Source organism: Simochromis diagramma, unplaced genomic scaffold (assembly GCF_900408965.1).
Source record: "Simochromis diagramma unplaced genomic scaffold, fSimDia1.1 OVJJ01000481.1, whole genome shotgun sequence".
Classification (NCBI taxonomy): domain Eukaryota; kingdom Metazoa; phylum Chordata; class Actinopteri; order Cichliformes; family Cichlidae; genus Simochromis; species Simochromis diagramma.
Window position 1 is genome coordinate 37,393 of NW_024386898.1, and position 13,873 is coordinate 51,265.

The window sequence follows — 13,873 nt, forward strand, 5'->3', positions numbered from 1 at the left end:
TCCGTTTTTGTGTTTAACCTTTTCCTTTTTGTGAGGACTGTCTGTACGGATATGAAATGGTTCGCAGTAATACGTATAAAACTAAATAAATAAAAACATATTTTCTTAAGTGCAATAAGAATTATTTAACAACAACATGATAACGCATATATCTGCTAGGTCGGTTGGTGGTCGCCTGCTGATGACGCCATACTTTTGACATTGCATGGGGCGTAATTAAAATATAGGTAACGATTAGCGAGACATTTGTTTTAAACTTAAAGCTTCTTTCTATAATTATTATATGTGATATAGTATTTGTTGCAAAGACTATAAAGCAAGAAGTGTTCGGCTCTGTTATAAGCTTTAGTCTGGCTTCCATGTGATTGTTAGCTAATGCCTTTAGCTTACTAGCTGCTAACTACACACTATTTCTCTTTTCAGCGGACATAGTATTTGCTGTAATTATGGCTCTTCCCTGGCTCTCAAGATCCCTTTCTGGGCTACTCATGGAGACGGCGTCCCTAAATTGTCAGAGGAATTTCAGGTAAAATTCTTAGAAATGTTGTATTGTGTCCATTGTTAGACCATCTAAAGAAACCAATTCAGCAAAAATAATCCAGTTGACCAGAAAACGTAGCATTTTTATTGCAGCTTTAAATATATTGCGTAATGTGCGTATGTGACACCGCAGTGCTGTTTTTAAACTCTTATATATTTAAACTGCATTTACTGTAAATCTAAGTTTAAGACGTGGATGGAAACCCGAATAAACTTTTGAATAGTGAATGTCTAAAGTCATTAGTAGTCAAGCTGTAGTGCTGGGTTTTATGAGCTGATTATTTTCAGACATGCGGGGAAAAAAGGATGTGAGGTTTGTTTTTTATTATTTGAAGGGAAGGTCCTTCCCTGTGTGAGTATTTTTCCCTATTCTTCTAAAATCACATGTAAACAGTTTTCCTGAAATATATGCAAGAGCTGGTCTCATAGGACAGGCTGAACACTTTCATTTTACAGCAGTGGCGTGCCCCTCAGCCTCAATGTCCTATTATACAATTGAATTTTCTAATTCAGTTATCCGGTGCAGTTTGTGCCCTAAATTACCCCCATGAGCCAGCCCTGAATCATTTCTTTATTAAGTGCTTATGGAGCAGTATAAGAGGCAACTTGTTCAATTTATAATATCACATGATATTTAGCTTTATATTTTAGTAGAAAAGTGGATTACTTGCATACCTGCTGACTGAGGGATCTAAGTGACTGTCATGGTCAGTGATGCTTGGTAATGAGTAATGAACTTAACTCCTTAAGTTGGACATGACTAATATACTCTTTGTCTTGTCAGTGTATCTGCTGTTGCTGCAGCCATTCAAAAAATGACAAGAGTACGTGTAGTGGACAACAGTTCTCTTGGAAATACTCCATATCACCGTCCTCCGAGAGTGATCCATGTCTACACCAAGAACGGCGTAGGAAAAGTTGGTGACAGAGTGTTACTTGCCATTAAAGGACAAAAGAAGAAGGCGCTTATCGTTGGACACAAAATGCCTGGAGAGCGGATGGCTCCACGCTTTGATTCTAACAATGTTGTACTCATTGAGGACAATGGGAACCCCACAGGAACAAGGATTAAAGTCCCTGTACCCACACATCTACGTAAACTAGAGGGAGATTACTCTAAAGTATTGGCAATTGCTAATTCATTTGTCTAATTGTGTCAAATATGTGAACATTTTGTGCTCAAGTTGTCTTCAATAAACTTTAAAAGAACAGATGTTATTGCAATTATTTTTGTTTTTTAATTTGGTACTGCAATTAGGTCAAATCTTTATCAACATGTCTTTTTTACAGAAGCATCCCAATGCTTACAATAAATACAGGCTTTACCTTTAAAGCATAGACACTTCTTGTCCAGTAGCCAAAGAGAATGTGGGGCAAACTTGTGTTGTGGAAACAATGGAAAAATATCATGAGCCTTTGAATATTTATTGACGGCACGAAATGCATTCGTAACACATGACTGGCACATTTTACTGGTTGTTCGTACCATGATTATTTTTTTTTTTGTGTGTATAAGGCAATCATCAGTATCATGTGATTCCTGTAAAGGTCACTAAAAGTGAACGGATACATTATTAATGTGAGGCAACTTCTCAAGCAGCTTCAACTATAATGCAAGTGCAATTTAGTAAAAAAAAAAAAAAAACCTAAGAGGTGAGTGGCTTCAATTCATCAACGTCATGTTAAACAGGTTCAACTCAGTACATATTAAATGTTTCAAGTTTGTCACTGGCATCAGATTGGCTCCGTAGTGACACCTACAGGTGTAAGAGTGAAACTGCTGACTCAACACCCTGGCGAGATTTTCTAAAACAAGATTTAAACAAATGAATGCACAATTACTGAGAAACTAAAGCACTTTTAGAAATAGCACAGAAACAGATTTTCAGACAGACTTCAAAGAGTGAAATTGTCAGCTGAGAGTGACATCAAAATTAAAACATGTAAAACCAACTCGCAGTAAACATTGCAGCTAGTGATTTTCTACATGCACATGGCCATGCTCTGTAAATAAAGATGACACATTTATGTCATATGGTGACGGCTACATGCTGTAGCTTTGCATAGATCCTAAAATATGTCCAGGATGCACCACGTTGGCTTTGCTGGACTTTGGTTTTCTGTTACACAGCTATTTTGCAACTTTTATTTAAGCTGAGGTGGGATGTGTAAAAGGATCTGAAGGTTTCTAGGGCGAAAGGGTCTTCATAGCTCCAGCTTCGCGGCAGTCTGCAGGCACTGTGCCCTTACTCGATACACCTTAACAGAAGGTTCTCTTCAACCACACATGGTCAGATAAAGCCACTAGCAAGGTAACAAATAAAGTTAGACAAACAGAAACGTTTGACAAAAGGATACTGGATACATTTTCTTTTTAAAACAGCACTCACCTCTGTCAGGTTCATCTCTGCCTCTCCTGATCCCGCCTCGTCAAATTTTCGGAAAGTCCCTATTAATTCAAAGTTTTCATCATTTATTGCCACTGCATTAATAATGAAATATGGTGCCACTATGCTGCTTTTATTTCTAATGTGTCTGTCACCATTACTTACTAAACATGGCTTCAAGCTTAACCAAGCAGCATATGAAGCTGTCAAAGTCAATCATCTCATTCTCTGCATACCGGGCCACCAGAATCTGGTGGAGTCGATTATTCAGCTTGAAACCTACAAAGAGTTTAAAACGGGTTAGTATTCACTTAGTGGTCAGTATGACTACTTTATAGAATAATTAGGTATGCCTTGCTACTGCCAGGTTGGATCTGCTTTTGCCTTCAGAGTTGCTTTAGTTCTTAATAGCACAGAGTCAAAATGCTTGAAACAATTCATCAGAGATTTTGGTCAAAGAACTTCTGCTCACTGGATATTTTTTTCTGTTTCTGACCATTCTCTGTAAACCCTAGAGACGCCATGTGATTGGCTGTTAACCTATACTTGGTTTAACAAGCAGTCAAGCCAGTGAAGTGACCGGTGTGTGTAGCTGTGTCAATATGATGCTTTGATATGAAAAATTATACCTGCTGCTTCCACAGCAAGTCGCATCTCATATGAGCTCATGGCCCCTGACTTGTCGAGGTCGAATTGTCTGAAAACGACCTGAGAGATGGAGACGGTAACATAAATAGAAATACAGACAATCTAAGTATAACGTCCCTGTTTTAATCGCTCTTACCAGCCACTTTCGGATCTTGTTCCAGAGGATCTGAAACTCCACAAGTCCTAAACGAGCACTACCATCTTTCTAGGAAACATTTTGTCAAGGGGCCAAACAAATCACATGCTAAAGGCACAATTTAATGCCTAAAATAGTCAGTTTTGTAAGATTTAGGTGTGATAACACCAGAGGATACATCCATCAGGTTCACCATGGTCCTACAAGACTCTATACTGAAGCCATCGGTCTTCAGGTCTTTGTCTGAAATGACAAACAAAAACCTTCTTCAAACCATCTGGCTAAAAAAAAGACACACAGTTAAAGGGAATGGGCACTACAGTGGAATCTAATACAGTAATGGGAGATGTATTAGTAATATGTAAATTGCACCCAAAATAAAGAGAACACTCACGCCGGGCGACGACTCTGTTTAGAATAGTCCTCAGCTCATGAATAGAAATCTCCATGTCCTGCAAAACAATGAAGGACAACTAAACTTTGCAACTAAGAGCAACTTTACTGGCTTTGTTCCTATCATGAATACTGCAAACGCAACTATTACCACTACATATGGTGTTTTATCAGATAATTATATAAAAGTAGTACGTAGGTGAAAAGATGCTAACCAGTAAGAGAGATCTTTTCAAAACCTACCTCTCCTGCAAGTTGAGCAAACATGGCCTTAAAAGAGTCATCAATGTCATCTTCAGTTATTTCTTCCTGTAGGAAAGCAAACCATGGTAGGTACAGGGTGTAAAATCAAAAAGCCTTAGCATTCTTGCAATACGTGTAATAATTTAAAATTTCCAACTGATGTATACGTACATCCTCTCCCAAATCGGCAGAGACTTCATCATCCAGCTCTCTGCAACAGACAAACTCTATTGGTACAAGGCCTCCTTTTCCACACATTGTAATCGGTGAAAATAAATAACAAAATACAAGCGTAAACATACTCGGTCTCTGACTGCTTCTCAGTGAACACCCTTAGGACAAAGTCGGCCTCTTTACCGGCCTCAAAGGTGGAGGGAACGATGAGGTACTCTCCTGGAGGCAGACGGAGCCGTGTGCTCACCTCCCGGAGGTTGATGAAGGTTTCCGAGCGAGCACAGGAGGAATGGCTCAAAAAGAAATTCTTCTTCAAATGGACATTTTGGCAGCCTCTGTACTAAAGGCAGCAGCAAGCAGAACACTGGTTCAAATACATATGCAGGCTTTTAGCTCCATTTACTGTAATCACAGACACACATGGTTCACATTACACTAAGAGTAATGGTAATGAAGTTTTTTAAAAAGTAGTAAAGTGATGCTCTGCTTACCTCTTCTGGAATCTGCAAAGACAACAGGGGAAAGAGTTTAAGGAATGAGCATGAGGATCCTTTTAAACATACACACAAGGCAAAGGGACAATACAGATTTTCTCTGTTCGCACCTCATACAGAGCAAAGCCAATGGTGTGCATGTCTTGACCTTGACGTCGATATCTGCGCCGGTCTTTCTGCATGAGGGCTACTAAAAAACTGCACGCCACCTCATCGTCCTCTGGGTCATCGTCCTCCTCCAGCAGCGTGATCTTATACTGAGGGTTGATCCAAAACGTGTCTGCACAGACGGGACATTTATGTTAGCCTGCTTCATGGTCCAACAGTCACTCACCTGCGGAAACTGTGTACACTTGATTGTAAAAGTCATGTTTGTGGGGTATACACAGTTAGGACTCACTGGGATGGTTCCTGCAGCCCCCGGCGGTGCTCCCTCTCCTCCACATGCCGTAGAACTTGATGGTGTTCCAGTGGCTCAGGCCGTCGTCACTCAGAGCATCTGGAGTCAAGTTGCAGATCTCTAGTCGAGAAAACTGCCTGATGAAATCACTGAAGGACATCCTGGAAGATGTAGTTGTAGCTTTCCTTAAACAGCTAGTTCAACACTGTGCTTTTTCACTCACTATAAGAGTTTGATGATCAAATTTGCAGCACTCTCATATCTGTGTGTTAATGATAAACCTGAAGCTGGGAAACAGTAAGCCTAGCACTATAATAGATCAGAAGAAAATAATTAACAGCACATTATACTCGTAATTACAGCTGTACAAACAAACCAGCTGGGTTTTTTTTTACAAGATAACACTCCAGCAGCAAGTCACTGCTTTTAAGTTGTTTTTGGATGGAATAAAATCACATTTATATCTTTACAAAATGGATTTAAAGGCAAAGATTTTCTATCTATGGTCAGAGTCAGTTTAGTGTTTACTCTTAAACTTTGATTGTTTATGCTGAGTTTTTGCTAAAAGCCTTGTTGTAGCTTATTGTTAAGACAAAGACACAATATTCTCATCCAGGCAAAAATATCTGTCTGTTTCTTTAAAATCATCTAGTACCAAAACTCGCCATCTTCCATCTGCAGATGCAAGTCTTCTCGTTCAGAAGGGTCAATCTGATCCCATTCAGGAGAACTACAAATGACAAGAAAAGCAGGCGAGAACAATTAGTGAAGATGGTGCACCGTATTTGACCCTTCCTGATTTGTTATTTCTTTCAAATATCTGTCATGCTTACATGTTTCAGATCAAACTAAGTTAAAACAAAATGCCATTTTCAAATCATGATTTCGCCCATTAAAAGAAAAATGCTGCCTGGTCCTTTGTGAAAAATTGCCCTCCTTGTTAAATCGTGAATTAATTGTGATTATCCACATTTTTGGAAAGCTGAGTTCAATTTCATTAGCCACACGCCGGCCTGTTTGCTGCCAAACCTGCTGAATCGAGAGACCAAATAGAACCTGCCATTAAAGGACCTGGATGACTCGCTGTAAATGATAGAACCATGAATTCTGCTCTAACTGAGAATGTGTGGCCATCAGTTCATGCTCTAAAAATCAAGCATACTTGGATTATGCACAGGACAGCAATCTGAAACACCTCTGAATGGCTAACAGAAAACAAAGTGGAGTGGCCTATTCAATGTCTGGACTTTGAATCAGAGTGAGATGCTTTGGCATGACCTTAAACAGGCTGTTTATGCTCAAAAACACTCCAACATGCCTGAATTAAAGCAGTCATGCAAAGTAGAGTGGGCCAAAATCCTTCGCAGTGATGTGAAAGACTCATTGACAGTTATCCCAAAGGCCTGATTGTAATTATTGCTGCCAAGGTCAGCACAACCAGTTACAGTTTAAGGGGCAATTACCTTTTTACACAAGGTCAGGTAAGTTTGAATGACAAAGTTTCAGTTTCCATAAATGAAATCATAATTTAAAACTGGATTTTGTATTTTCTCAGATTATCTTTGTCTAATACAACAAAGTGTTTGATCCAAAACATGTAAGTGTAATAAATATACAAAGAACTAAGAAATCAAGATTATTATCATTATTAATATTACTCATATTTGAACACACTCACTTGTCACTCCATGCACCAGTCCACTCCACCTGGCCCCAAGGGTTACGTATTCGGATGAGGCGTTCGGTGTTGCCATGGAAATTAACCTACATAACAGCAGAATGACAGAAAAATTAAAACCACAACTTTCATGGTCAGGCAGAGACTAAAAACGATGCCCAATCCAGCAAACAACAGCAAACAGACCTCCTTCAGCCCAGTGACTGAGTAGGCGTGGCCTTTCACAAGCTTCTTGAATGTAACAGCCTCCATGTCAAAGGCACTGGTGATCTGTATTTATATAAAACATGATTAGTGCATCTCAGTATGAGCCTTTTAGCATGGAAAGAAACAGGGGTGCTTTTAATAAAATGTGTTCAGCACTTACATCGATGGAGCAGCCCAGCAGGGAGCCTCTCTCCAGCGCTTTGCCAATTATCCTGTAGAGATCTCTTGGAGCTCGGCGGAGCTCATACATCTCAGACACACCACCAGTGAAGTCCTCAAACCCTTCAGTGGTGCTCCCTCCAGACAAAGCCTCATAGGAGCCATTCAGCCTGATAGCACATCAAGAACACACTTCACATTGATTGCCGTACACAACAGCTCTTCAGATTATGGTTTGCTGTTAAATGCTAAGCGATGTAGCGGGCAGACACCTACTTAGCATAAGCTTTCTCCAGGAGTGCACTCCAGAATTCATTACCCTCAGCTGAATGGACAAACATTAGCTCCCCATCCTTTACTGGCAACCTGTCATCAATCACGACATCTACCCATTCGCCAAACTGCCAGAACTGCAACACAGAGCAATAATCAAGAACTCCATCCAAATGAAGTGCTTGCAAAGAGAGTTTGTAGAAGATGATGTGAAATTACCTGAAAGTGGAAGATTCCTGCATAGTCGTCTTGGAAGGACTGACCGTGTGGGACAACCCGATGAAGAAGCTTCTCATTCAGCGTGAGAGAAGCAATCGCTGCTAAGAGCCAGCAGTCACCTGCAAGTTAAAAAAAAAAAAAAAGCTTTAGGAACCTCCATCCATCTGTGGCGTCCTGGTTTTCATGGCAGATTCAGCATTAATGACTCACCCAGTGCTCCCTGACAGATGTCTGTTCTGGTTGCACCACCAACGATGAACTGAGGGTCTTGTGTCAGTTCCTATGGAGAAAATAAGAAAATAAGTTGTTCTGAGAAATATTTTTGGAAATCAAAAATCAAACAGTCAAAGATTTGAACATTTTTTTAATCTACAGTCATTGTATAAAGAAAGCACACCCTCTTTAAATTCTGAGGTTTTTATGTATTGGGACATAATAAAAACAATACAGCCTTTAGCTTGTCTGAGAACAACACAGAAGTAGACTGTGGAAAACCCTTACTGCTTCACTGAAGGAAGTGTGTTAAAGATAATGCTAAGCAAGAAAGATACAGGTGCTGTTTGTCAATCTGGGAAGTGTTAGAAGGCCATTTCCAACTGAAATGTAGGGCATCATTCAACAGTGAGAAATATTACTCTCAAGTGGCAAACATTCAAGGCAGTCACCAATCTTCCCAGGAGAGGAAATCTCGCCAAATTCACCCCAATGTCAAATCATGCAAGTTAAACTGCAAAAACAAAAAAACCCAAGAGCTACAAACTCTACTGACCTCAGTTAGCATGTAAAATGTTAACGTTCATAACAGCACAATTGGCAAAAGACTGAAAAAGCGTGGCTTATTTGGAAGGATGGCCAGAGGAAAGTCTCTTCTCCGAAAAAACAAAACGAAGGACGTGTCAGCATGGCTTAAAATTGCAAAGTTGCATTTGAACAAATCACAAAACTTTGAAACAATATTCTTTGGACAGATGAGACCAAAGGGGAGATGTTTGGTCTTTATGCACAAACCCAAACACAGCATATCGGCACAAACACTTTGTAGCAACTGTCAAGCACGGTGGTGGAGGAGTGATGATTTGGGTTTGTTTTGCAGCTGCGGGACATGAAGCTATCTGTCTGACTGTTAATGCCTGGCCCAAACTGGATCCAGCAACAGGACAATGATCCCAAGCACAGCGGCAAATGTCCAGACCTCAACCTGACTAAAATGCTGTGGTCGGTCCTTAAAAAGCTGTGCATAAACAAATACTAGCAATGAACTGAAGCACTGCCATAAAGGAAAGTGGGTCAAAATTCCTCCTCAGTGATATGAAACTAATAAAGTCATAAAGAAAGCAAAATGTTATTGCTCCTAAAGGTGGCACTACAAGCTAATGAATCATGGGCAGTGCTTAGTTTTTCAAACACTGTTTCTCCGTAACGGCGTCATCTTTACTGAAGAATAACATTGTGTAACACGTTGCGTGTTGCTGTTCATGTGAGGATGTATTTATTTAATTCCAAGAACTGGAGAGGACTAGATAATGTTTATGTCCTGATATGTAAAACCTTAGAAAAGAGGGTGTGTTTTCTCGTTATCATGACTATAATGTTTGAGGCATCATATCATTTATGTGCCAACTTCCTGCACTGTAAACAAATGTCCCGGGGAGGGAGCGGTCAGAGAATGTGTTACATGCCAACAGCTGCTGTGGTCAGAGAAGTCCCTGTCTCTACTTGTCTTATTCTGTCTGAGCTGGCAGACATGAAATGAGAAACTGCCATCGATATGTTTGCTGGCAGGTCCAGTCATGTCCAGCGACAGACAAAACAGCACACAAGTTGTGAAATATCACATGAGATGGGCCAAAAGCAATAAACTTTTAATTGTCTTTATATAAATGTCTGCAAAATAAATGTTATTTTTTAATCTCAGACTCTCATATAAGACTACAGACTACGGTGCCTGTGCATCCTCTCGGTTATCTCACCGTGGGCCTCATCCACTCCACATCCTTTGTTTTAGAGGAATAGGGGGCAAGTTCCTTAAAGCCCAGAGATGGAGGCTCGGCAGGGAAATAGGGGTCTTCAAACAGACAGCCTGACTCCAGACATTCCTGCTTCAGTGCCTCATAATCCTGGCCCGCGAAGTGCACAGCTTGGTCCTTGGAGCCCATCCCTTCCGCCCGGAGCCTGTTGGCATATATGCTTGCAGATATCCCTCCAACTGAATACATGCTGGTGCAAGATAAAAATACAGAGTTGGTGGTTGGGTATGCACGGTGTCATCTATAAATAGCAGCAAGCTAATCTGTGACACACTCATGTCTAAGAGTTATAATACAGCAATCAAAACCTGCATTCAGCTAGCTGGCAACCCTTTGTGACGCAGAAATTCAGCATTATGATGTTAGCTTGCATCTAGCATAAAAGTGAAGGCTGTAGGCTCTGAGAACACTGAGGTCTGTCAAGTCATTTATTATTATTATTATTGTCCCTTATAGGTAATGTAAACAACTTAAAAAATAGGCATTTCAGATTTTTTTTACATTTCATATGCAAAAACATAACAATTCCTTCACTTAATAAAATGCATTTTTTCAAAATTTTTCAAAATGTTTAAGAATTGTTTTTCTGAGTGTAGTGAGGTGCAAAATGACCAGATTTATGACCTCAGTATTTCCTCATTCCAGGTTACGGCCCCACAGAAAGCAAATCCTGCGAGTTTCCCTGGTAAAACCTGTCATAACTCAGTTTTTTCATTCTTAGTTTAGCTCCAAGTTCATTTTGTATTATCATGAAAACAAAATGATAAGTGATGGCATTAACAAAGAATAGTGACTATGGGTAACTGTGTTATAAGAATCACCACCCTGAACCCAGAGCAGCAAAAGAAGAAATGTGATACCTTGTCTGTATTTGCAAGCTGAGAGGGGGAATCAGACAAAAACAGAGAGAAAGGTCATTCACATAAGCTGCTTTTTTTTTTTTTTCTTAAATCAGATACACAATACAAGGGAAATGCAGAGTTTAAAATTGATTGGAGGGGAAGGGGGTGTCTTATTTTCCAGGCTATATTCAAATCTTCAAGGAAAAGAAAAGACCTATGCAAGGAAATCATGAGTTCAAAAGACGTAAACGTCCCTTAGACTTGAATTTGGTACCTCATTAATCAGTGCTGACTAGATCCTTTGGCTCTCTACTTGCCTCAAAAGGAATCCAAATGAGCCAAGTTAGGTAAATAGTCTGGGCGCTGAAAGTTGGAAGGGTAAACTTGGCTGGAGCTGCAGTGGTGAGGGGGCCAGGACATCCGTGACAAAAATGGTTAGGTTGGAGAATGAGCTGGTGTGCAAAAACAGGCTATGCTTTTGGTAAAAACAACCCGCAGACAGGAATATTGTTTAAAGGGCCATCGTGCCCCTGCTCTGAGGCCCCACTCCCCATTGAGCTGCGGGAATTCCTCTCTGCTCTTTCAAAGACTGCTGATCACAAGGATCTTTTTATTTCCTCCAAATAAAGTAATCAATAGGACTTCAGCAGCACCCTAACAAAAAACAAGTCTGTCAATAAAAAAATAAAAACAAAAAACAGAGGAGCAGTATTAGTGTCTGAGTAATGCACGTTTGCTGCTTCAGTTCATTTGTGATTTCACAGGCCCCAGACTTAAAAGTGACATTATGTTATTACACAAATGGTTTAGAGCACCTGTTCAGAAGCAGGCCTGTCTTTACGCGCACCCGCTTTAAAGATTTCTGATAACAGCAGAGCACATTCACACTCTCATTTAACCATGGATAACGCAGCTGAATTAAATCTGTGATCTCAGAATTAGACGGCTGTTATTTGTCTTGACTCTTGCGAGAGATAAAGCATGCGTTAAATCAAATCAAACAAACCGCACTGTGGCCTGCACTTCACAAGGCACCGTTAACCTCAAGCTCTCCAAATAACAAAGAAATAAAACGCACAAAACGACACTCACCGCCGCTTTCACGCTAATTTCCAGCTCCTTGCAAATGAACTGGATACAGTAGTAAACTGTATAAATCTGGTGGAGACACTGGTTCCGTTGGATCGCAGGTCCAGGCCAAGGTCCAACCCCTCTGCACCGTCCACACTGCTGCACCGCCCCCGCCCCTACAGGAGGAGGGGCCACCGCTCACACCCACCACACTCTGCCGCTGGAGGCGCTAAAGATGGCAGTTAACCATGAACAAAACACTTACATTGGTCAATATCACGCTATGAAAATATGAAAGGCTGAAATTACAACTGACTGCAACATTATTCTGTGATACTGTATAACACCGTCAAATTTAGGCCTAAATAGAAATCTTCTTGATTATTGTACCTGACTATTTTGAGCTATTAGCCTAAAACCTGGTATATTGGCACAGTGTGAGGTGGGTCCTGACAACCTGAGGGCAAAAGTAGAAGTGGCAGGCCTAAAAACTATCCTTGGGAGAGGAACAGTATCTGAAAGTCATCTCTTTAAGAAATAGGAAAAGGTTAATCAAAGACCTGAGGCAGGATTCATCTGGCCCTTCAGTTAAACCATCTGTTTTCTGAAGTTTTATCAGAAAAGTAAGTTTTTCCTGTCAAGAAAAAAGAAAGGAAACAGAGACAGAGGCTGAGATATGACAAATTACACAAGAACCGGACTAAAAACCATTAAGAATGGAGTGATGAATCCAAAATTTGGAGTTTCTGGATCAACTTTTGATTGATATGTACAGACAAGGTTCAGGAGAGGTTGCAACAGAGAGCCTCTGCAGCCATCTGCGGCTCTGTCATTGTTTTTGGATATTTTTCTGCCAGTAATGTTGGAGATTATGAACACAAAAAGTACCATCAGATTTTGATCCACCATGGAATACCATCTGGAAAGCATCTGATTAACAGTGACTTCGTATGGCAATTATCCTAAAAGCAGTGCCAGCGCAGGAGAAGCATTATAAATGAACTGCAGTCAAGTCAGAGCTCTCAAGTCTCTTTAGTCAATTTCTGTAGTTGTCATTTTTTTTAGGGCACATATGCTTACAGTACATAACCCTCTGCCCTGCACTGACTTCAGGTTGTCTTTCTAACAATGAAGAGTTTATTTTGATCAATACATCAGTGCTTATCTTGGGTTAAGAGTAGATGAATAAAACACTAACAATCATGCTTTTCTCAAAAAGGGTAACCAAATATTAAATACCCAATAATAGCTGAACCGCACTCTTTAAGTGCGAGCTAAAGAAACACCGAAATACAAACAATGTATCCTAAAATGTAAATGCAATCATAAATGATTCTGTCTTCAGTTCTCGTGTTTATATTCAAAGGGTGTTTATAGGACTGAAAGCAAAACTACATTTGTGAGAGTTTAATATCATCGCTATAAAGGTTAATCATAAGCTCGTGTGTAATGTTCAGCTGGGTGAAATTCTGCGCTGATCTATAGCAAACACTTTGATAACACCAAATAATTATTACCAGGGAGATAAAGTGTTATAAATGACTACAAAGATTAAGGTACAAATATAGCTGGTGTAAATATGATCTCATCCTTTGTTCAGGCGCAGGTATTTGAACTGGCCTGTTTTTAACGGAAGTTAAAAATACGCAACTATCACAGTGCCTCCAAGTGGCCAAAAAAGCTAATATTGCAGTTCAAGTCTGTGAATCGGCCCAGGCCTTTGCAGAGAACTAAAACAACATGTCATAAACACACAAGAACTGTGGTACTTATAGATGGATTCGATTTATTTAGCTGTAAGAGTGTTGGTTTGTTGTGTTCTGGTAAAGCAATGTTGCAGTAAGACTAACATTACATTTTGCTGACACAAAGACAGCAGGTGAAGTCTGTTTGTCAAAGGTAACAGACATCATGTGAATAATGTCCTGTTTTTGAGTCCGCCCCTGGAAATCTGTATTGTGCCTTGTTCCTGTTTTTGTCTC

The 13,873-nt window shown here is 40.1% G+C and overlaps 2 protein-coding genes across 2 annotated transcripts; one reads left to right on the plus strand and one right to left on the minus strand.

Annotated features, from left to right (window-relative positions):
- Window positions 1-40: 40 nt before the first annotated feature.
- Window positions 41-1,753, plus strand: mrpl14 (mitochondrial ribosomal protein L14). Its single transcript, XM_040034323.1, has 4 exons — window positions 41-59; window positions 160-227; window positions 424-526; window positions 1,325-1,753. The coding sequence occupies exons 3-4, from the start codon at window positions 447-449 to the stop codon at window positions 1,689-1,691; spliced, it is 447 nt and encodes a 148-aa protein (XP_039890257.1). The 5' UTR covers window positions 41-59; window positions 160-227; window positions 424-446; the 3' UTR covers window positions 1,692-1,753.
- A 291-nt stretch (window positions 1,754-2,044) lies between these two features.
- capn1a (calpain 1, (mu/I) large subunit a) lies at window positions 2,045-12,053 on the minus strand. The gene is made up of 23 exons (XM_040034322.1): window positions 11,913-12,053; window positions 10,839-10,856; window positions 9,922-10,168; window positions 8,162-8,231; window positions 7,952-8,070; window positions 7,736-7,869; window positions 7,461-7,629; window positions 7,280-7,363; window positions 7,094-7,179; window positions 6,071-6,145; window positions 5,416-5,576; window positions 5,126-5,295; window positions 5,013-5,024; window positions 4,650-4,861; window positions 4,519-4,558; window positions 4,348-4,413; window positions 4,106-4,163; window positions 3,890-3,954; window positions 3,712-3,780; window positions 3,557-3,635; window positions 3,093-3,206; window positions 2,931-2,989; window positions 2,045-2,844 (listed from the first exon to the last, which is right to left on the minus strand). The coding sequence occupies exons 3-23, from the start codon at window positions 10,165-10,167 to the stop codon at window positions 2,818-2,820; spliced, it is 2,115 nt and encodes a 704-aa protein (XP_039890256.1). The 5' UTR covers window position 10,168; window positions 10,839-10,856; window positions 11,913-12,053; the 3' UTR covers window positions 2,045-2,817.
- Window positions 12,054-13,873: the final 1,820 nt, after the last annotated feature.